At 39.1% G+C, this 25,520-nt stretch overlaps 1 protein-coding gene across 5 annotated transcripts in view; it reads left to right on the forward strand.

Moving 5' to 3' along the window:
- Window positions 1-25,520, forward strand: part of LOC131243018 (uncharacterized) — a 100,237-nt gene that overhangs the window by 41,239 nt on the left and 33,478 nt on the right. For 4 of the 5 annotated variants that reach the window (XM_058242070.1, XM_058242071.1, XM_058242073.1 and 1 more), the window contains 6 exons: window positions 4,584-4,685; window positions 4,880-5,237; window positions 5,405-5,521; window positions 7,223-7,857; window positions 8,331-8,524; window positions 8,842-9,064. In XM_058242070.1, coding sequence (XP_058098053.1) covers window positions 4,584-4,685; window positions 4,880-5,237; window positions 5,405-5,521; window positions 7,223-7,857; window positions 8,331-8,524; window positions 8,842-9,064 — 1,629 coding nt within the window. The remainder of the gene's footprint in view (window positions 1-4,583; window positions 4,686-4,879; window positions 5,238-5,404; window positions 5,522-7,222; window positions 7,858-8,330; window positions 8,525-8,841; window positions 9,065-25,520) is intronic. The other variant, XM_058242072.1, reaches the window with a different exon arrangement.

A 25,520-nucleotide genomic window follows, 5' to 3' on the forward strand; every position in this document is an offset into this window, starting at 1 on the left:
TATGTATTTGAATTCCTAAAACAGGTTAGGGTTAGGGTTTCTTACCTAAGAACGGAATCAGAATCTTTGGTATAGCGACACGGAAGCGGTAGTTACGTACGTGGAGTAGTGGGATCGAATCCCAGGAACTATCTCACACTCGCTCTCTTACTTCTCCACTTTCTCCTTCACTTTCTCTCTCTTTTCTCTCTTAGGGTTTAGAATTCGTATGGAATGAGATAGGGGTGGGTAAAGGCCCTTATATAGGCCTAGAACTGAAGGGAATGGCCCTAAGGCCTTGGTATACTTAGGTTATAGCCAAAGAGTGACTGTTTTGGTCTAACAGAGCACATCTGGAGGCCCCTTTTCTGCATACGATCTAGGGAAAGTTCCCTGACATTGGATCTAGGTCAGGTTAAGTTTTCGGTCCGATTGGATTTACGGAACGACCGCAGAGGACTAGTTTCAGTTCAATGGTCATCGCCACTTGATCAGGGCCACAAGTATACTGACTTGCGTATGAAATTTTTCCTGATCCGAGGGTGTATTTGGGTCAGATTCTGACGGTCTGAAACCTTAGAATTGGCTCGTAAGCGAACGGTCCAGTTTACTTAAATCTGAGTACATTTTTTAAGGATATTCGCGTTTCTCACACACTTTGCTCCGGGCTAAAGTTGTGCGTTTCTGGATACTATTTGGACTTGATTTCCGAGATGGTCGTCAAGCCCAGTAAGGTGTTCATATTCGTATAGTCTCGCGGTAATCGGACTTTCGACGTACGGTACAGGTCCGATACGGAGTTTTGGTGTGCTCCCGAGAGCAACCGAGTTTTGAGATTGATTCTAAGTTTCAGGGTAATGTAGCGTCAATGATTCTACACGGTTTGGGTCTTGCAGTTCGTATTTAAAGTGGTTCAAGCTAATTTCACAGATAATTTAGTTTAGCACTTGATTAATTTTTGTCTAATTCCTAAAGGATTTGGTCCTAAGCGATTTCTGCCTGAGGTGGAACTCGGGTCTTTGTATGGATTTTTTTTTTCGAGACGTTACACTTAAGCACACCAACAATTTCGGAAGGGGATAACCCTTTTGTATGGTTGGCAGAGGAATTGTAGGCGAATTCAGCCCGGGATAGAATGATATCTTGCATGTTGATGTGAATTGCGATCACCCATGCGCTGCTGTAATTTTTTGACGCTTCGGTTGATTGTTTCAATATAGCTGTTTCTTCGTACATTGTACACACTTCAACACAGTGGTCTTAGGAACACCTTATAGTTGGACCACTTCCTTGAAGAAGAGGTTTGTGATATGCCTGGCATCTGAATTCTTCTTGCATTGGATGAAATTGGCCATCTTGCAGAATTGATCGACCAGAACTCAAATGGAATAGCAACCATGTTGCGTTTTTGGTAAGCCCAAGAAAATCCATGCTAAGGCCTTCCCATGGTCCATTCGACACTAGTAACAGTGTACAGGCCAGTGTTTTGTTTACTGCTTTATGCCCTTTGCCAAGCTGAAACGCTTGGCACTAGGGTTGTTGCCAGGCTAGCTTGTCAGGCTTTCGGGCCTGGCCCGCTTCTGGCCATGCTTGCGTTGGAATACCAGGCCCGAGGGCCGGGCTCAGGCTTTGTTTAAGAACCTGTCAACCTGGCCCAGCCAAGCCCGTTTAGATTTTCAAGGGCATTTTTGTCATATATCATGCATGATGGGGCATAGTTAATGAATGGCCTTGTCTTACACAAATTTGGTACTTGGGCCTGGGTTGTGCATGATCATTATAGGCAGGGCTCAAACCTGTTTGTTTTGGCCGGTCATGTGTTTGGGCCTGGTTGGGGCCTAGGTTTAACCAATGTTTTAAATATCGACGATATCAGCCGATAAATCCCACGATATATCTTGTATCCCACCTATGCGATACGAAACACACAGGCAGTGCTGATATATCCCAACTATTTGATCCAATGAGCATTTTCAATTTTCGATCAATGTTTTTGTTGTAAATCACGTTAAACCAATGTCAATTGGTTACAAATTTATGATTCTTCATGTTTTCCATAAAAAAATTATGGATTTGGAACTTCGATTTCAAGATTTGGGGGAGATGGGTCAAATTGTGGAAAATTGAGAAAAAAAACAAAATTTGTCAATTTCTCACAAATCATTTGCAATCTTTGTATCCAAACACAAAATTAAACGTGTATGTAACTTTGATCTAGTGATTCTTCTTTTGCTTTTGAATGTATTGCTTGTGTTTCCATACATGTCCTCTTATGTTTATAAATTATATGAATAGATTTTGAATATACTTGCATTAGTTCAATTGGAAAGCACATATATTAGGACCCCATACAAAGGAAACCCCTATTATATGCACTTTTTTTTTTGGTAATGTTTTTATTTCTAAGTGTGTATTGATGTCTTTTACAACAATCCCTGAAGTTTCATTGAAACATTCGACCAATTTCCCAATGTTCCCATGATTCCCACCAACAACAATACATTACGCGATCCAACCGATATATCCCGTGCGAGAACCGATATTTATCCGTATCCCAAGGGCGTGATACATTACAAGATAACGATATTTAAAACATTGAGTTTAACTTCACGGGCTGGGTATGGATGATGGACCTTGGCCTGTTGACAGCCTACTTGGCACTATTGGGCAACAGTTGCAACATGCTTCATTATCTACCACATGTTCAATTTCTAAGTGCCCGTGTATCAACCATCACATTCTTCTGTGGTATCACGTGAAATAGTTTATAACCCTCTTCCTTTGGTGCAAATTACCTAAACGCCCTTTCTTTTTGTTTAAAACCCTTTTCATGTCTTTCAGCATAGTTTTAGCCATTCAAAAGACAATCTGCTTACAATTTTTTTGCCGCTGTGACTGTCTTGTCTCTCATTATATGTAGTAGAGAAGATTATAATTAGTACTAACTTGTTTTTCACTTGTGTGAGTTTGGGTTTAGGCCTTTGGAGGGGAATGAATCTCTTACGCTGAATGGGATTTGATCTGCATCGAATGCAATTCAATTCCATTTTCTTCCATAGTATGTTAGATGTTACTGTATGTATTTAACAGATGCTGCAGTTCATCTATTGAGCACCCTTAGTCGAGTTCTTCTTTGGCTTTAACATCATGCAAGACAGCAAAATGCTGATGTATTCCATTCATGTTTTGGGATAATGCATAGGAGAATGTTAAAGTGTTCTGCAAGTACTCTTAACATAACATAAAAACAGCAGTGCAGCCTTCGATTACCTTTCTATGTAAACAATTTAAAAGAAGCAGTTACAAGTAAGGAACATTATGTCTCAAGAATGTGCTTTCCTTGATTCGATACATAAGCTCCTTAATTTATGAATACTATTATCTTAGACCAATCTTAGGACATTCAGTGGTTCTTTCAATTAAATATTATCATTTCTTTAATCAATAGCATTCAAATACAATAATATTTCCTCCAATATATAACTCCAAAAGCATTTTATTTGTTCCATTCCCTTATAATTAGTATTATTACTTATTATTATCTCTAACATCTAACTAATTGGTAATATTTCTTTTCTTTTGTTTATCTTCTTCCAAATATCCTACTGAATCTGTAGTATTTCTGCCTAATTTGTCTGGACGCTGGATTAGATTTCCTGACAAACCCTTATCTTGCTTGGTCTTTTTTTAATTTTTAAATTTTTTTTTTTTTATTATTACAGTTCCCCTATTCGTCATAAACAAATCTTACGTCATTTCTTTTTAAGCTAGATTTTGATAACCGCCTTTTCCCTCTCCCACTCATTAGATGAGCTGGTAGAGATAGTGTAGTGTGTGTGAGTGATCCAGGGTTCAATCCCTGGTCCGTCTCAGTTGGGATTTCTATCATGAACACACCTCAGCCAGTATATTCATCGATATACGAAATCCAAATCTTCGCTCTGGTAACTGAGTGACCTCCGCTCCGGGCACTGCGTTCCCTGGGTTGGGGAGAATAAGTTTACAGCTTATACATTCTGACTCAGATATTGATTTAACTTTTAAAAAAAGAAAAGAAAAGAAAACTTTTTTCTTCCATAATTTCTTTTATGAATATTTATAATCCCAGTGCTGATGTTCTATGACTAAAGCATATGGATCATGTAATATTTTTGCTATTCACTGAAAGTGGTAGGCAGTGCAATAAGCTCTTATTTTACTACCCCAAGTAGATATGGAAATGGTGATCTATCATTTGCTCTCTTCGACAGGGTAGATAATCCTTTTGCATCTGTTACAGTAGTTCTGGATTATATAGTAATTAAAAGAAATCTGCAAATTGTTGAAGTATTGGGAATTTCTAAAGAATTGAGGTTCCTAGCTTCATTCATTTGGATGATGTAGTGTTTCCATGGGTTCAGTATAGGAAATTTTTCTTAAATCTGGAATTAGTTCTCAAAAAGGTTTTTCCAGCCATTTTATTTTGCATCTTGTGTTAGCTAAGCTTGTTCTCTAGATTTCCTTTCATTTAATTTTTTTTTTTTTTAATTTTTAATTTTTTTCAGTTTTAGGTTCATGTTGACAACTTTGCAAATTTTTTCCTCAACAAGAAACTTTTCCCCCAGGTTGCCTACCCTTTGGTGACTCTTCTTCTTTGTCTTGGTGATCCTCAAACGTTCAACAATAACTTTGGCCCTCATATGGAGTATCTGTACAAGCACCTCAGAGTAAGTATGATCTGTCTGTTATGCCTCATTTGAGCTGCAATTGGCTGAGACAAAATTTCAAATTAACAATTCTTTCTTGTTCTGTTAATCTTCATCTTCATCACAGTTCACCAAGGACAGGAATTGATTTTCTTTCATCTTCAGCCGTTCTTTGTTTATTTAGTTGGGTTACACAATCTTGTTATGTCATGCAGGACAAGAACCACCGCTCTATGGCCTTGGACTGTCTTCATCGTGTTGTGAGATTTTACTTAAGTGTTTACGCAGATTACCAACCCAGAAATCGTGTTTGGGATTATCTAGACAGTGTAACCTCACAATTGCTAACCTTTTTGAAGAAAGGCCTGTTAACTCAGGATGCCCAGCATGATAAACTTGTCGAGTTCTGTGTAACTATAGCAGAAAGTAACCTAGATTTTTCCATGAATCACATGATACTAGAGTTGCTAAGGCAAGACAGTTCAAGTGAAGCAAAGGTTATTGGGCTACGTGCTTTGCTTGAGATTGTCATGTCTCCTTCGGGTCAGTGTGCTGGTCTGGAACTCTTCCGAGGTGATGAATCATCATTCTTAAAAACCTCACATTTAATTGTTGTTTACATTTTTTTTCCTGCTCTTTCTCTCTCTATCTCTATCTCTCTCTATACATATATATTCTAAATGATATTTTTGTCCCCTTTAGTACCCAATTTTCATCTCAAGACCAATTTGATTTGGCAGGATCTGATATTGGCCACCATCTTCCAAAAGTAAAAATTGCAATTGAGCCGATCCTAAAGAATTGCCACAGAACCTATAGTCAAGCTCTTCTTACTTCTTCTTCCAAGGCTACGACCGGTAATGTCACCTTTTGTTTCGTTCATTTTTTTTTTTTGTTTTTCTGGTTTATCAGTCGTAAGAGTCTGATGATCTGAATCTTGTATTGGGTTTGATAGATTCCAAAAAAGCAACAACTTACAGATATATCAATTAAGTAGGTTTTTTTTTTTTTTTTAAATTTTTTTTATGAATAACTTAATGCAAAAAATATAGAAATACAATCCATCAAGGCAATGTTTAAATGTCCCTCATACAAAGATGTCCTCTATGGACTCTTTCCTCCACAGGAGAATGGCAATAGAGTTGGCTTCTCTCTGAACCTGATTAAATAGGCGCAGCAGTTCTACCATACCAACTTAGCTGCCCAGAGTCAGACAGTCCCATTGTTACAGCAACTATTTCATAAGGCTCCATCCATCTGGTTTGGAACTTCCCCAGGAAATCTCCGTATCGTTCATCCTACATGAGTTCCCCTGTCTGAAAGACCTTTGTTCTTTTGCATTGTGCCATTTTCTTATCTGATATATCTTTCTAAGTGAGATGATTGAGTATAGGTTCTTGTACCTAATTTTCTCTTGATTTCTCATAAGTTACGCTCTAGTTAAGACTTGTGCGTCGTGCATATATTAATACTGTATCAATCATGATCCTGAATATCAATATTGGGGGCGTATTGGCCGAGCTGACATACAATATGATATAGGCGTCATGTATTGGTATAGGCCCATATCGGACGATATTGTCTTGCATGTCTTATTTCTTTTTAAGCAAAAAATTATGGAAAAATATCATAAAAAAAGGGAAAATGAGAAATACAGGAATCTGTGTGTGTGTGTGTGTGTGTGTGTGTGTGTGTGTGTGTTTTGGACATGTATTTAATGGTGTGTTGACTATTCTTTGCTAATAATGTTGTCTATCATGTTCACCTGTTACAAGCGGCGTTGCTGAGTCATTGGCTGTAAATTTTTAATGTATCTCATAAATCAATAAGATATATGAATCTATCAACTTCAACTATCTTCACGAGTTCATGTATCAATCTATGAACCATAGGCAATTAGGTATAGAATATAGTAAAGAGTACCACACCCCCACTAATCCACTACTGATGTTCTTCAATTGTTGATGTAGTACTACATAACAACAACCAAGGTTCACACTACTGAAATACATATGATTCATATATTATAATACATTATACAGAAACCTACTTTTATACTTATTCATTTAATCATGCAATCATTAAGAAAAAAAAAAAAAACAGCAAAACCATTAAAAACAATTCTCCTTTCTTTTCACCTTAGCAATGTAATTAGTGGATGATTTTAGACTAAGCAATTCAAGCATACGTTTTGTGTTTAAATTTTAGACTAGTCAATCCTAACCATCTGATTTAGTTATTCCTTTTAAATTTGGACCACTCACCATTTTACTTTGAACCTTACCTGGATTAGGGTGGAAAAGGTGGGAAATACTAGAGGCTTTACCTGTCATCCCAAACACCCAGCGCATTAAGTGTGCTTGGGAAGCCAGACCAACCATGCTCTGGTGGTAGACCTTAATGCTATATTTCGTTGTTGGTTTACAGAAAACATTGTGACTTGTGATTCCGGGTTCCTATATATATATATATATATTTTTTTTTTTTCGAGGCACTGCTGTGTGTGAGCCATGCCTGTACTTGTGGTGACAAATATGAAATGTAATGCCCTTTTCCAGATGCTGTCACCAAGGAAAAATCTCAAGTATCTCTCTTCAGGTCAGTTCTGAAGTGCATACCATATCTGATTGAAGAAGTAGGACGGAGTGATAAGATCACAGAAATCATTCCTCAACATGGAATTAGTCTTGATCCTGGTGTCCGTGAAGAAGCAGTGCAGGTGCTGAATCGGATTGTAAGATATCTCCCCCACCGTCGTTTTGCAGTGATGAAAGGGATGGCCAACTTCATTCTGCGGCTTCCTGACGAATTTCCTCTTCTCATTCAAAATTCTTTGGGGCGCCTTGTGGAACTAATGCGCCTGTGGAGGGCTTGTTTATCTGATGAGAGGTTAACTTATGATACTCAAAATGCAAAGCAGCCAAACCAAGGCAATGATACACCTTCCAAGGTGTCACCTTTCCCTCAATCAGGGGAAACGATAGAATTTCGCACGTCAGAGATGGACGCTGTTGGGCTTATCTTCCTTAGTTCTGTGGATGTTCAGATAAGGCATACGGCATTAGAATTATTGCGTTGTGTTCGGGCTTTAAGAAATGATATAAGAGACCTCTCAATAAGTGAACGCTCTGATCATAACTGGAAAAATGAAGTGGAACCAATACTTATCATTGATGTTCTGGAAGAAAATGGGGTGAGTTTGAATTTATATACTTGAAGAATGCTAATTTCACACAGCTTAATACACACAAGTTACTGTGGGACTCATGGCAGATGTCTTCTAGATCCAGACTGATTGTCCAGAAAGCAAAAGTAAGGCTGATTAGATTATACTATCCATCGATTAGAACATGTTTTTCTCAAGTTGAGCAACTAGGATTGTCCAATTGGCATGTCTTTTTGGCCAGAACATTTTATGGTGTGGTCCTCCAGACATAGTCCAGATCTGAAGCACTCCTGCCGTGCCTCCGTAGAAACTCATGTATATCTAGGTGTGTGATAAACTGTTTGAACTGGCATTGCTCACTTAACATTCTTAACATATTTTCTTCTTATTTTCTTGTCTTGTCTTCTCTCCGTTGTAGTCCGAGCAGCGTGGTGGGGAAGGGGAATTTTCCAAATTCTGAGCATATGTGAACTTGAAATTTGTTCATGTTACTTTTACAGGATGACATTGTTCAGAGTTGCTATTGGGATTCAGGCCGTCCATTTGATTTGAGGCGTGAGTCTGATGTAGTCCCTCCTGATGTGACCCTCCAATCCATTCTGGAGAACAATGATAAGAACAGATGGGCCCGTTGTCTTAGTGAGCTTGTCAAATATGCGGGTGAACTTTGCCCAAATTCCGTGCAGGAAGCAAGGCAAGGACTAAACTTTATGTGCATTTGTAGGACTTGTTGTTTGTTGAATCGACATCAATCCCCCCCACCTCCCTGTTTTAGTAGGGAGGGTTGCTTGCTTTTATGTCTTTTGTAGCCGTGAGTGCTAATATATGGTTGTTAGTTTTTATATTGAATAATTGCAGGTTCTTTAACTAACTAATCACACAATATTCATATCCTCACCATTAGTCCAGTTGATAAAATGCCAATTAACTGATTTATGCATGAATTTGATCAATACAAAACCTTGCAGATTAATTTTCTGTGCATTGAAGTTTATTTTTCAAATCTGTCAGGTTGGAAGTTATGCAGCGGCTTGCACATATTACTCCCATAGAGTTAGGCGGGAAGGCTCATCAGTCTCAGGATGCTGAAAACAAACTGGACCAATGGCTCATGTATTCAATGTTTGCTTGCTCTTGTCCACCTGATACCAGAGAAAACAGTGGCTTCACAACGGCTAAAGAGATCTTCCACCTAATTTTTCCATCACTGAAATCTGGATCTGATGCTCACATAGTAAGTGAATAGTATAATAGCATTCCATCAAGGAAACATTGTATGTGATGTTCTTGTCAAACAACCACTTGCTCTAAATGCTCGAGCCGTTAGAGGATGGTGTATCAACGTGTATGTCAAGGGACTTTAACACTGCCCTGCCCGTGCGGGGTGGAGCTCTGCACAGGAACATACTGGGCAAAGGTGGAGGGACATTCACACCATAAAAAGGCCAAGATTGATTTTCTTAGGCCCCCGTGGGAGAATATATTATAGAGACATATTTGCTGCCCTTGGGATTTGAACACTTGACCTTCCACTCTGATACCATGTTAAACAACCACTTGCTCTAAAAGCTCGAGCCATTTAGAGGATGGTGTATCAATGTGTATATCAAGCGACTTTAACAGTTCCAAAGCCCATATGCATGTGAAATAGAATGGCCACGACCTTGTGTTTCAAAAAGACAAAAAAAAAAGAAGAAGAAGAAGAAGAAGAAAAAGAAAAAGAGAAGGAAAATAATTTTTGTACCCGTTATTTTCTATTGGTTACTTGTGGTTGGAATGGTGGTGTGCCCCCCTGAACCTTGACCTTGGCCTGACCCAAGCCCTAACGGACTAAAGAGGACCCCGACCCTAGCCCTGTTAATGCAGGGGCATTTTCATACCAGGCTCGAGTGGGGTTGCCTGTGGGATGTAAGGGCACACTCGGGGTGGGCAGCCCGTGTGAGGCGAGTGGCTCATGCGAGGCAGTACCCATGTGATTTGGGGCCCACGAGGGGGGTTCGGCTGAGGTCCTAACCCATGAGATGTGAGGCCTGGGCTATGAGATAAAGGGATTGATTCACCATGCTCTAACAGTTCGCACTTTTAGAGTAAGTGGTTAATTGTCCTGCATCAAATTGGTATCAGAGCGGGAGGTCTCGTGTTCGAGACTCACCAGGGGTGATTAATGCGGGGGCATTTTCATACCGGGCTCGAGTGGGGTTGCCTATGGGATGCAGGGGCACACTCGAGGTGGGTGGCCCGTGTGAGGCAGGTGTCAAACAACCATTTACTCCAAAAGCTTAAGCTGTCAGAGTGTGGTGTATCAATGTATATCAAGGGACTTTATCACTTCAACACCCCCCTGCACGTGCGAGGTGGGAACTCCGCACGGGAACATATTGATGAAGGTGGAGGGACACTCACACCATAAATAGGCCGGGCTTAATTTCCTGGTCCCTAGGCCGGACCTGATTTTCCTGACCCCCCGTGGGAGAATAATGTATTAGTGAGGCATATTTGCTGCTCTCGAGATTCGAACATTGGACCTTCCGCTTTGATACCATATCAAACAACCATTTACTCCAAAAGCTTAAGCTGTCAGAGTGTGGTGTTTCAATGTATATCAAGGGACTTTATCACTTCAACAGCGGGTCCCACCCGTGTGAGGCGGGTGGCTCGTGTGAGGCGGTACCCATGTGATTTGAGGCCCACGAGGGGGGTTTGGCCGAGGTCTTAACCCATGAGATGTGGGGCTTGGGCTATGAGATAAGGGGATCGATTCGCCATGCTCTAACAGTTCGAGCTTTTAGAGCAAGTGGTTAATTGTCCTGCATCAAATTGGTATCAAAGCGGGAGGTCTCGTATTTGACTCCTCACCGGGGGTGATTAATGCAAGGGCATTTTCACACCGGGCTCAAGTGGGGTTGCCTATGAGATGTAGGGGCACACTCGGGGTAGGTGCCCCGTGTGAGGTGGGCCCCACCCATGTGAGGTGGGTGGCTCGTGTGAGGCGGTACCCATGTGATTTGGGGCCCATGAGGGGGGTTCGGCCGAGGTCCTAACCCATGAGATGTGGGGCCTAGGCTTTGGGATAAAGGGATTGATTCGCCATGCTCTAACAGTTCGAGCTTTTAGAGCAAGTGGTTAATTGTCCTGCATCACCTGTCCCTCGTTGTCACCTGTTAGGCTGGCCCTATAAGTTAAAGATACGTTACATATATGCTCTGCCTATATGTACAATTGGCGTATAATTAGTAAGTGTATGTTTATGAACCACCATGCTCTTTCAGAGCATCGGAATTTTTTGCAGCACGCCTTAAATAAGTTCATTCATCGTCCAAGCGCATGCCACACCCAATTATCCACCCTACGCATGGACCTAAATGAGTGCATCAAGGCTAGCCCTATAAGTTAAAGATAAGTTACATACATGCTATGTATACAATTGGTGTACAATTAGTGAATGTTTATGAACCACTATGCTCTTTCAGAGCATCATAGTTTTTTGTGGCACGCCTGTGTCAAATAAGATCATTCATCAGCCAAACACATGTCGCACCCAATTATCCACCATATGCATGGATCTAAATGAGCGCATCATGCAATCACGCCACCTTCCACACTTGTACACTCCACACGTGTACACAAGAAAAAGGCCAAATTTCCCTTTTTTGCTTGTTTCTAATTTCCTTTTTTTCATATTTCAATGTTAAGAAAAATATCTCTATAATACGACATAAGTACCATTAGACTTTGATGTTTAAGGTTTTTCTTATTTTAGAGATCTTGGCTAGCAAGGAATTGTATTGTTAGATTCCTTAAATTATGCTAGGGATTCTAAAGGAGGAAACCTTGTAGACATTCATTTTAACTCATAAGGCATAGGCCCTATGGAATAAGACAGTTGAATGTTATTTTCTATAAGCAAGTTCTCTCGTTTCACTAATTGGTGTTCTCTTGTATAAGAATATTGGACTGTTGAGCTTGTTCATAGTCATTGCATTTTTTCTCGTGTGATTCAAACATTCAATCTGTTACATTAAACTTCATTGTGATTAGTTTCTTCCTTGATCTAGTTGCATTATTTTCATATCACAGCAAGTTCTGCTCTTAAGAGACTCTCTTCTCTTTTTCTTTTCTATTCTCGTTCCCATCTTATCATGTCCAAATATTCAACGAAACATGTCCTTGAAACAGTTCCCTAAACTGTCCAGTTATTTCAGCTCTTCACCACAGACCATATATTGCCTCCATCTCACCTAGGCATCACCCTATTTCTAACCCAAATAGTACTAAAACTTGCCCCATTGTTCAACCAGTAAATAGCCAATAACATGTCATAAACCCAACCCTACTAAAACCTACCCCATTCCCCAATCCAAAAAAAAAAGAAGAAAAAAAACCCATTAATCCCAAACTATTCCTTTTCTCCCTTTCAAGAAGAAAAAACTAAGAAGCCAGCCAAAGCCATTCTTGCATTTTATGCCTAGATCTACTATAATATGAGCACCGGAAGAGGGAACAATCCTAGGATGACTATTGAACCTCAGGATGTGACTGTATCAACCTTATAGTAGGTGGTTGATTTAATCACAAAAATGGTTAGACAAATATCGAGGCTCGTTTCATGACCAGAGTAAATACTCTAGAAGAATGGGTTACTATCCTTGAAGAGGCAAGAGAGACAATCAACCTAGGCCGTCAAACATTTTTAGATGGCTATGAGGTAGACCTGAAATGCAGGAATGTTGACCCAAGGCAACCTGGCTGAAATGGTAACTTCTACGAGGAGTATGAGCCAGGCTAGAGGATCCAACAATATTGCTACGCGCAACCAAGAACAAGAGGAACGAACGACCCCCGACATGACTATCCAAATTATATTGAAGGAGGGTAAAATGTTTGCACTACAGATCCTGTTAAGCATGTCAAGATTGGGATTCTAGATAAAGATGATAATCTGGATTCCAAGGTTTTTAATTATTGGCTTAACTCAATGCAACAATATTTCTACTAGTATAAAATGGAAGAAGCCATCAAGCTATATTTTAATTCTTTGCAACTTAAACGCGTAGCCAAAGACTAGTGGCATGCTATTGGAAAGACTTGCAGTGCTATGGCTTTCAAGAGCTCCTCACAATTTGGAGAGATTGAAATAGAGGTTTCTGAGATTGGTTTACAAGAAGAATTCCTTTCAAGAGCTGCTTACGTTGCAGTAAGACATTTTGACTGCGGAGGAATGCACACTGTGTGGTTATGAATTGATGATCCATTGTTGCCTAATAGAATGGGAAAGCTACAAGTGGCACATTATTGGAATGGACTATGATTTGACATTCAAAGAGAATTGGTGACTGTTTTGCTCAACAATGTGGATGAAGCGTACCAGATGGCTTGAAAAGTGCGGCAGCATGGGTTGGTGACAAGGTGTAGTAGCCCTTGAGCCAGGGGACTATATACTCTCCCTATTGCTAGTGGCTCCATAACGTGTTTGCAACCAGTTGCACCCCACAATAATTTTCCTAGAGATTACAAAATTAGTCCTAACTCCGCCTCCATTTCTCTTTCCTGAAACATTGGCACGAAGGGAAAACCTGTTGCGAGTCTTGCGACAACTCAAGGGAGGTCGACCAACACTTGTTTCAAGTGTGGTACTCATGAACATTATGTGATAGTGTCCCTTTCTCAATTTCTAGTTCTGCAAGGGATAAGAGAGTGAATGCTTTAAAGAGAACTTCGTTGAAGACCAAGTGGAAGGTGAACAAAAAAGTAATACAGAGGTTGACGGTAAGGAACTTGACGAAGGCATGGATGGCCTTAAGGAAAATGTGTCATTGTTGGTGATCAAGAAGATTTTAACAAACACCAATAGAGGAGGCTTAAGAAGACTAGTCGAGGCTCGATATCTTCTATAAGTGTGTCGTGTGGTGGAAAGGCTTTCAAACTCATTATTGGCGGAATCAATAGTATGAACATGGCCTCGCAAAGTACGATGGGCAAGTTGAAGCTGAAGACTCAAAAGCATCCTAAGTTCTACAGGATTGTATGGGTGAATGACACGTTCATCCCTATGACTAAGTAGTGCTTATGAGCTTCACCTTAGGTCGTTACAAAGAATCACTTTGGTGTGATATCATTCTACGTCGCACATATATTGTTGGGGCGCCCATTGATATACAACAAAGAATCAAAGATGTGACTCAAAAGGGTTGCAAGAATACATACAATTTCATGTACAAATGAAAGCTTGTCACTCAATCCTATGAGAGATGACGAACCCGAAGTGGCAAAATCAATGTTGATTATGACATGATATATGGAGGAAAGTCAATAACGGAAAGTCACGTAGCTTTGGATTTGCTCCCTAACAAACTACCCGGTGAGCTTCCACCCGTGTGCGGCATTCATAATGTGATTGATTTGGTAGTCAGAGTACCATTACCAAATTGCCCAAGATACCGAATGAATCCTGCAGAGCATGCGGAGCTTCGTCCACAGGTGGAGGAATTGTTGGCCAAGGATTCCATTAGTGATAGCCTTAGCCTGCATGTCGTGCTAGCGTTGTCGATGCCAAAGAAGAATGGCAGTTGGTGGGTGTGTTGATGGCGCATTGATAGTCGCGCCATCAACAAGATAATTGCAAAGTACCGTTTTTCAATTCCATGCCTATATGACACCCTAGACATGATGGCAAATGCTACAATCTTTTCGAAGATTTATTTGCGAAGCTTGTATCACCAGATAAGAATTAATCTTGGGAACGAATGGAAAACCACTTTTAAAACAAAGGGTGGATTGTTTGAGTGGCTAGTCATGCCTTTTGTCTTGACAAACGTACCTAGTACATTCATGCGGGTGATGACACAGCTTTTGCGGCCATTTATAGGCAAGTTCATTATCGTGTACTTTGACAACAACCTCATTTTTATTTATAGTAGTTCACAAGAAGATCATTTGATCCATGAGAATATTATACAAAGATAAGCTATACATGAATTTAAAGAAGTGTACATTCATGAGTTTCAGCATGGTCTTTATGGGGTTTGTTGTTTCGGCAGAAGGTGTGAGGGCTAATCGTGACAAGATAAGGGTTATTGTTGATTGAGCTATTCCGATGAATATTTATAAGGTGCTAGGATTTCACGTGCTAGCAACGTTTTATCGAATGTTTATTTGGAACATTAGTTTTGTCATAACGGCCATTACTAAACATATTAAGGCTGGTCTATTTGAGTGGACCAAAGCAGCAACAAAGACATTTCAAGAAACCAAGCAAAACATGATAGAAGCTCCAGTTCTCAGGCTTCTTGATTTTGAGAAGGTATTTGAGGTTACTTGTGATGCATCCCATGTAAGCATAAGAGGCATTCTCAATCAGGGTGGACATCAAATAGACTTCTTTAGTAAAAAAACTCAATGAGGCAAGCATGAAAGAAGTATTCTACATACAATGTGGAGTTTAAAGTTGTTGACTTGTTGTATAGGCCTTTAGGTGTTGGCGTCATTACCTCATTCATTGGGAGTTTGTATTGTATTCTGATCACAAGGCGTTGTGTTATTTGAACTCCCCTAAGAAATTTAGCACAACATTAAGTGGAGTGCTTATATTAAGAACACATTCAACTTGAAGCATCGAGCCGGCATAAAAAATAAGGTAGTAGATGTCCTTGGCTGAAAATTGCATTTATTATCTACCTCCTTAGTCTCCATTGTTGGGTTCGAGCAGTGTTGTCAAAATCTTACAATTTATGATTTGCAATTTTAAGTAAAACGATTTGCATCCCACCTTGAATCCCTTTTTATATGAATCCTATGATTCTGTGATTTGAATCCTACGATTTACGATTCAAAGTATACTCGTTCTCTTCTATTCTAAGCTTCACTTGGCTTTCCTTTTTATTTTTTATTTATTTTTAAATTATTGGTGGGGGTTTTAAGAACCGTTAAAAAAAAACTTTTCAGAAAGAAAAAAGAATTGTAGAAAAGGTAAATTATTTTATTTTGTTCTTTCTAAGAGCTTAAATGATATTATTTTTTTCAAGATTAAATCATAGAGCTTTTCTTTAATGATTTCTTACTTACCAAATAGATATATGACTTATTTTGGATGTTTTTATGGATGGTTATGATCATTTTGACTCATATGTATTGTGGAATGATGGTTAGATATCAAAATATCTTTTTTCGTTAGCCTACAGAATCAAATGCTGCTTTTCCAACGTGATTCTGCATTCAAGAAAGGTAACAAGAACATAACTGATTAGAGGATCCTTCTGTATTTTTAAGGGAAATTTCTTGAAAGACAAAAAAGGAAAGATAAGAATCCTTTAATACTATCATGAGATGGTATTACTTGGTGCATATTGATTGCAAAAGGATGATTGATGAGTTTTTAATTTTTTCTGATTTATTTATATATTTATATATTGTTTCAAAATTTTAGGGAAATCATAAAAAGATCTTACGATTTACTATATGATCTGTGATTCGATATGATTCAACTCTTACTATGATTTGCGATACGATAATGATTTTAACAACACTGGGTTCAAGGAACTTAAAAGAGATGGTGCAATAGATGATGATTTTGGGAAGGTATTTTTGATGCTCTCTGCAGTCTAAGGCACCAAGCACCCACGATACAACCTGCACGATGGACACTTATCCTATGATATGAGGTTGTCTTCATAAAAAAGCTCCTTGTTAGAGCTTCGTTCAGGTGACCTCAATATTCACTTTGAAATCAACAAAACAACAACCTTAGTTGATGACCGCTTCTATTGGCTGAGTTTGTAGATAGATATTGGAATCATCCTTCAGTAGTGTCAAGTGTGTCAGCTAGGAAAAGGTAGCAAGAGAAATATTGGTCTGTATGCTCCACTGCCTATGCTAGATGATTCATAGATTTACATTGTTGTTGATAGGTCTTTTTAAGATGACCAATTTCATCCCTTGTAGGAAGACATCAGATGCTCTACACATGCCAATGTTTCTTCAAAGAGGTGGTTTGTCTACATGGTGTTCCCAAGACAATTGTATCTGATCATGATGTTAAGTTTATGAGCTACTGGAGCAAACTTTGTGGTCTAAGATGGGAACTAAATTAAGTCTCAAGTGCTTATCATCCACTAACAGATGGATAAGCTAAGGTCATCAACCTCAATCTTGGGAATCTTCTTCGATATTTGATCACATCAGTTTGTGGGACATCGTGTTATCACAAGCTGAGTTTGCCTAGAACCATGAATCACATTACGAGATTCCTTTTGAAATCGTGACTTGTATGCGATCTTCATAAGCAATTGATTTAGTCCTAGTTCTTATTATGACTAGATAGAGCTAGGACATTGAGGATTTTGCATAGCATATTAAAGAGATACATGAAGAAGTCGGGTGGAAAATCACCTTAGTAACAAAAATTACAAGGTGCACGCAAATGTTCAACAATGTTTTTGCACAATTTCAAGAAGGGGATAGGATCATGGTATGGCTCAAACCTGAGAGGTTTCTTGTAGGCTCTTACACCAAGCTCCACTCCAGAAAAGCAAATCCTTAATGTATTTTGAAAAAGCTAGGTGATAATATGCTTGATTGAGCTTCCAGTCGAAATGAAGGTCAGCCCCATTTTCAATTTGGAAGATCTTACAATTTATCTTGGACATCATAAAGACAAGAGCATAGAAGAATGAGCTATGCAGATACCCAAGGTACCACGCCAGTTTGAAGTAATCATTGGAGATGTGTTGGACAATCAATTAGTTTCCACACTCCAAGGACGGCATCAAAAGTTTCTCATTAGGTGGAGGGGTTGACCAAGATCTGACAACACACACATCGTAGTAGATGATTTCAAGCGGATCAACCTAGAGCTCTATGAGGAGTATATTGCTATTAACGCAATGTAGAGGAGCTTTTCCAAGTTGGGGGGAATTGATGCAATCATGCTACGTCCCACATGTGCATGCTCCACACGTGTTCACACGAAAAAGGACTAATTTCCTTCTTTTTTAGCTTGTTTCGAATTTTATTTCTTTTATATTTCTATTTTAGAGATCTTGGCTAGCAAGGAATTCTATTTTTAGTTTCTACATGCTATGGAGGGTATTAGAAGTTTCTCGTCAAGTGGATGGTCGATTAAGATCTGACAATGCTTGCATCTTAGTAGACAATTTCAAACGCATCAACCTATAACTCTATTAGAAGTACATTTCCATTAACTCAAAGAAACCGAGTTTTTCCAAGTCGAGGAGAATTGATACAATCATGATATATCCCACGCCTGCACACTTCACACGTGCACAAAAAATGGGCCAATTTCCTTTACTATTATTATTATTATTATTTTAAAAATTTTTATAGCTTGTCTTTAGTTTTCTTTTGCTTTTATTTATTTATTTATATTTTAAGATCTTGGGGGAGAGAGAGAGAGAGGAGAGCTGTTGGACTTGCTTCAGCCCCCACGTGTTCCAACCTCTTATTTTATTAGGGTTCCCAACGATATGTTGAAATTACATAAATGCTACTCTTAAGCAATGACTTGAAAAGTAGTTCATGGCCCCAAACTACAAAAACCCTAACCAATAGGCCTACTAACAAATAAAAACAATATATCCTAGTGTTTTTATAGATTTAACACTTCCCTTCGAGCTGGAGCATCGATATCTTGCATGTCCAGCTCGGAGATAAGCTTTTTGAATTGAGACTTTCCATGAGCTTTGGTGAATAAATTTGCAACTTGATCACGAGACGAGATATAAGGAGTGTGGATCTCCCTTTGAGGTATCTTGTCCTGGATAAAATGACTATCAATCTCTATATGCTTCATTCTCTCAAGGAACACTGGACTATTGGAAATATGTATCATAGCTTGATTGTCGTAGTGCATTAGAACTTGAACCATGAACCCCAACCCTTCAGGAAGAGACTTCAGCTAGATAAGTTTACAAGTTGTGTTAGCCATCGGCCTATCTTTAGCTTCAACATCCGACCTAGTAATTACGTTTTGCTTCTTACTTTTCCAGGTGACTACATTACCACCTAGGGAGGTGCAATAACCATTAGTGGACTGCCTATTATATCTTGACCTAACATAATATGCATCTGGATAACCAGTTACTTGGAGATGACCATGAGACCTGTATAGAATACCCTTATCAGGTGAATGCTTTAAATACGTGAGGATCCTCATCGTTGTTGCTAGATGTAGTGTTCTAGGACTTTGCATAAACTAATTAACCACTTTGACCAAAAAAGCAATATCATGTTTGGTGATAGTCAAATATATGATCTTCCCAACGAGCCTTTTGTACATACTAGGATTCCCTAACAATTCTACTTCTTCAGGTTCAAGTTTGAATTGAGAATCCACTGGTGCATCTACCGGTTTGGCATCCAACATACCTGTCTCATCCAACAAATCACAAACATATTTTCTTTGACAAAGGTTTATTACAGCTCTCGATCTTGCCACTTTAATGAAATAAAACATCAAAGAAGAGCGAGGTCTTTGACTTGAAATTGAGTTAGAAGATGTGATTTCAACTTTTCGATACCTTCCAAATCATCACCTGTCATATCATCCACATACACAACAAGTATTATATAGTCAGAGGTAGATGCTTTGAAAAAACTGAGCGATCCCCTTTACTCCTTTTTAAACCAAATGACACCACCATACTACTGAACTTCTCAAACTAGGCCCGTAGTGATTACTCCAATCCATATATCGACTTATTTAATTTACATTAGATGACTCTCCCCTAAGCAACATACCCAAGAGGTTGCTCCATATATACTTCTTCAAGCAATTCTCCATGCAGGAATGCATTCTTTACTTCTAGCTGAAAGAGAGGTCAATCATAATCAACAACTATTGATATAACAATTAGAACTAAATTAAGTTCAACCACTGATGAAAAAGTGTCCATAAACCTTAGTATGCCCCTTGGCAATCAACCTCGCTTTGTAATGATCAATTAATCCATTAGATAGAAATTTTATAGTGTAAACCAATCTACACTTGACTGGAGTCTTACCCAATGGAATATTAGTTAGTTTCAAGGTATCATTGGGGTGTATGGCTTCCATCTCTTCATTTATAGCTCTTTTTCAAATTTTATCTGACAATACCTCCTGGACTGACTTGGGAATGGAGGCATTAGACATAGTAAGAGCAAACTTAAGATAATTTATGGACAAGTGGCTAAAGGTGACATAATTATAAGTTGGATGAGTAACACACGAATGTTTACTTTTTTGGACTGCAATAGGTAAATCATTGGCAACATCAGAAGACTCAGAGGAACTAAGAACCTTAGTAGTTGCAGTAGCCGATTGTGTAGACCGATAATGAATAGTCTGTAATACTTGGACTTTTATCCTTTTTCTGTAATATGTTTGCATGAAATGTTTTTGTGGTGGTGACACTCCATCAAAATTTGAAGGAAATACATTAGGTAACGGAGCTTCGACAGTACACTCATTTTTATGATAGAATGGGACATTTTCAAAAAAGGTAACATGATCGGTTACATTGAGTACGAGAATATTCCAGAAAAATGTCTTAGTGCACTGATTTGTGTACCTTGTTTGTCAATCACGTGAGTCCATGTGTCATGTAGTCGGTTGAGTCCTTGGAAGCTAAAGACCGAAGACATAAGAGGACATGAGCATCAAGGAGCAAAGAACAGGTAAATGAGGTACCTTGGTGACCCTAACCTTGACCCAAAACAATCCCATGACCTCTAGAAGATTCTAACCTTAATAGGTATACCTTGTTGATCATTCCTTAGCCTTAGAAGCTTAATTGAAACATGACAAGTAAGGCTAGAAGAGGATCAAAGTTGTGAAATTGTATGCCCAAAACAACAATTTCTGTATGGTTCTCGATCCCATCGAGCAATCCTCGATTGGTCTCGATCGATCGAAGGTGCTCATAAATGTCGTGTAACAAAATGCACATTTTCTGAAATTTCTCGATGCCATCGAACCTGCCTTCGATCCCATTGAAGGGGAGTTTGATTGATCGAAGGCATTGCTTGATCAATCGAACCAGTCATTTTTTGCCCCCTTATTTATTTATTTATTTTATTTTATTTTACCGTTGGAACTTGGTTCCTATATATGGGGCATTTAACATTTGGGCATTTGGAGGGGTTTTTGGTGTAAATAGAGGCTATGCGTTTTCCCACTCACACCACACATCCTAGACCACCATCCAAAGAGTTTCATGCCAATCTTCTTGTGATCCTTTACTTTAATGAGCATTCTATGCTCCTATTCGAAGATGTGGATGAACTCTCACCTTTCTAGTGATTAGACATTATGCCTATAGTTAAATCCTTGTCTAAACTCTCTAAAAGACCCTTATAGGTGAATCCCCTAGGATTACAACATTCCCATGAATTGTATGAGATTCACCCATCCTCCCTTGCCTTGGTCACCTCATTAGCACTTCACATGCAAGGCAAACGATCGTAGGAGCTAAAGCATTGACAACGCATTGGCATCAATGATCGGCGGAGCAATTGAGGAGCGAATTCAAGCACGGGAGAGTTGTGAAGAAGCGACTCAAGATCGACACATCAAAAGGGCCTCAATCCGACAAGTCGTCAAATTGTAAGAGTTTGCACACTCCTTTGTGTAGGATTGAGTGTAGGGTTTGTAACGTAAACTCGATAGATTTTTTTGTAGGACCTAGGCTCTTGTGTAGGGCTGAATTCACTGGACATGGGTCTGTACGTGTTAGTTTCTGTGGGGGCCTTTGGCGGGTATAAATGTAGGTCATTGGACTAGGACTGAGGTTGTTGGATAGCTGATTAAAAACCAACTCAAGTCTCTTGCAGGAACCTCCGATGGGAGTGTACACTAGGAGTCCTTGTGTAGGACTGTAAAGGTTAGAGATTAAATTGATTTAAAACCTACAATAGTGAAATTTGGTACACTCATGAGTTGAGTGCGTTTGCCGAGAGTCGAGTAGGGAAACCGAGCCACTATACATGCTTGTGTATGAGATTGTCTTTTGAGCACTTGTTTAATTATGCTTATGTGATTAATTAGTGAATTATATGTATGCATGATTAGATGAATGTTATGAATTGTTAGTTAGCACATCCCACACACACATGCACACTATCCTATATAGACTAGTTGTTTCATTAGCATCTCATTTGTAGTCTATGTGATTGGACCCACTAATGGCTTGGAAGCCTTAAGTGTTAAATTACTTAACTTAAATGACATATTAGTTTAAGTAAGCAATTATGTGTTAATTGGCTAAAATTTTATTTGGTCGTAATCACCGCCTTCTAGGACATAGCCTTTATTCTATAGCTCCGCCAAGCTTCCACGCATAGCTCGTGGCCTACTACCACATGCAATTTCAAAATGCCCTTAATCGAATGAGAAGTTTATCTTGACTTGACCCGAATACATGAGCAAAGCAAGTGTAACCGAACATTTTAGGAAGAATAGAAAATGTTGATCAGTGAGGAAATAACAATGAGAATGGCATCTTACCATTTAGAACTGATGAAGGCATCTTGTTGATTAAATGACACGTAGTAAGGACTGCATCTCCCAAGAAAAATTGTGGGGCATTTATTTCTAACAACAAAGCATGAGTAACTTCAACTAGATGTTTATTCTTGCGCTCGGTCACCCCATTTTGTTGAGGTGTATAAGCACAACAAGTTTGATGGATAATACCCTGACTTTAGAGATAGGTCTGAAAATCCCAACAAGTGAATTCCAATGCATTATCTGATATGAGCATACACAACTTAGCTCCAAACTGATTTTTTATTTCATTATGAAAATTCTAAAATATATGAAAGACTTTTGACATATGCTTTGTTAGACCACATCATCCTAGACAATCATCAATAAAAAGAACGAAGTACTTGGAACTTAACAAACTAGGAACTTGAGTCGGTCCCCGCACATCACAATGTATTAATTTAAACAGAACATCACTTGTTAAATCAATTCTAGATGGAGAATGGACTATGATGTTTACTCAGCTGGCATGCTTCACACTCTAAATTTGAAACCTTTGGAAGAGATGGAATGAGAGACTAGTTTTTGGGGAGATGGGTGACCCAAACTACAGTCTTGCATTATTCGAACTTTCAATCTAGCACGTTGAACTTCATTGCAATTACTTTCTTCCCTGATCCAGTTACATTAATCTAAAGTGGGGCGGTACACAACTTGGACACTTTGTAAGTGTTTGTGTATCATCCATCCAGGGTGTCCCGTATCCGTTACAATACGGTCGTATTGGCCGATACGTAACAGTAACGGCCGACATCGTTGCGCGATACGGGGTCGAAATGGGTACCCCACAGAAAAAAAAAAACATACCTTTTTTTTCCCCCCTTCTTTTCTTCTCCTCCTCCTCCTCCTCCTCCTCCTTCCTCTCCTTCTTCTGGGATTGCTGCGGCCTTGCTGCGGGCCTTCTTCTTCTTCTTCTTCTTCCCTCTCTCTCTCTCTCTCTCTCTCCCTCCTTTTCTTTTCGGGTTCCCTCTCTCTCTTCTTTTTCATTTGGTATCGGAAAAAGAAATCGGACTGCGTACGAGTCACGCAGCACGCTTTTATCGCACGAGTTAATAAAAGGTCCACGTTCCGCGTGGGCCCCACCATGATGTATGTATTTTATCTATGCCGTCCATCCATTTTGCCACATCATTTTAGGTCATGATCCAAAAAATTAGTAAGATCCAAATCTCAGGTGGACCACACCATAGGAAATAGTGGTTATAGAATGCTCCCCATTAAAAATTTCTTAGGGTCCACTGTAATGTTTATTTTCCATCTAACCTGTTAATTGGGTCACAAAGACGTGGATGAAGGGAAAACACACATGTCGGCTTGATCTAAAACTTTTGTAGCCCCCAATAAATTTGTAATGGTGGACATTTAATTATTGTTGTTTCTTGAGCTTTGAATCTGCCTCATTTTTGGGCTCATGCCCTAAAATTATTTGGCAAAATGGATGGACGGTGTGGATATAACACATTCATCATGGGTGGGGCCCAAAAAACTTTGACACTCGTGTGCTACACTTCACACTCCGAGTCCCGCCTAATTCGGGCCCTTAAAAAATTGTACACGAGACATCTATTAACTTAAAATTTACCAATTTAATTATGGACTGTAGTTGCTAACTCACAATGCCAAAATCAAATTGTTTGAATAGTTTTATTGTTAATTTGTGGACGCTTATTTTTTAAAATAGGGCCTTTTGATTTTTTTCATGATTTACTATCCAATAAATGTCCACCAATTCATAAGTGGGATAATGCCAATAAATTGCATGAATTTGAGGCTGATTTGGGGGCATGGATTGGTCCTCCAAGTCAGCCCCAAATTGGCAACGCCATCTACCTGAATTTAATTTCATTTTTTTAAAGAACTATTGGGAGAAATGATATCAAATTGTTAAGTATATAAATTAGATATTTAGAAAATTAAATATATGAATTTTGTAGTCAAATTCAGGTTTTCTGGTTCATAAATTCATCAGACAATCCGATACAACTTCTCACCAAAGAGTGGACCGTTACACCACCATAAACATGTTCCAATTTATAAATGAATGCATATTTGGATTGCTTAGAATATTCCGGATTTAATCCATATTTTTTTGGCAAAAATAAAAATAAAAAATTGCACCGTTACGGGCCGTTACGCCCCTGTATCGCTGTTACACCCTCGTATCTGTATCGGTATCGGAGGGCACCGTTACACCAACCGATAACGATACGGGATACCTTGCATCCATCACACCCTAAAGGAGTATCAAAGTTCTTCATGTTGTTATATACTAGTAGACTATAGTCAAATTACTACTACTTATATACTACATGGTAATACTATAGTCAAATTACTACTACTTATATATTAGTAGACTATAGCTAAATTACTACTATCTATATGCTAGTAGACTAGGTCAAATTACTACTAGCTATATACTACATAGTATGCATCAAGGCAATGGGCCTGGCTTTTCATTGTTGGTCCTGGCCTACCTTGGCCTAGAGGCTGAACCTAGATTTCAAGCCTGAGCCTAGCCCTTAGGCCAAGTTTAGTGGTCCAAGCTCTAGCCCTTAAGAGCCACGCCGGGCAATCCAACCCATTGCCACCCCTAGGAAGGAGAGAAATAAAAGAATCTTTGAGGGCAATACCATATTAGCTGGTTCCTCATATAGAAGAAATTTATGCGTGATCATGAACTGGAAGTTGTCAGAGCAAGAGTTCACGGATGCCTTTTCTTGGATCTTTTGGGGATTGGTGGTGTTGTGGATCTCAAATTAGTCATCTATTTGTGGTTTTGGTAGCCCCCCCTGCGTGGTTCTTATTTATTATTATTATCATTATTTTTTAAAATTTTAGGTTGTATGTGTGGTGACAAGAGGATCACTTGCTGTATAGTCTTCTCTTGTTGATTTTGTTTTGATAAAATTGTCACCTTTTAAAGAAGAAGAAGAAGAAGAAGAAGCCAGGGTGATGCAGTCCAAGAGTGAGTCCCATGAAATCCCAGAGTAGACCCCACAATCTGTTCAATTAGAGAATTTGGCCCTAAGATCTATTTAATCAGTATTTGGGTGTTACAATCTTTCCAGACAGTTTTGTGGGCCCCTGATGGTGGTCTGATAAATCTATGGCCCCACAAGGTGGTCCTGTTAGTTAGTGGACCCCATGTGCATGGT

This window comes from Magnolia sinica, chromosome 4 (assembly GCF_029962835.1).
Source record: "Magnolia sinica isolate HGM2019 chromosome 4, MsV1, whole genome shotgun sequence".
Lineage (NCBI taxonomy): Eukaryota > Viridiplantae > Streptophyta > Magnoliopsida > Magnoliales > Magnoliaceae > Magnolia > Magnolia sinica.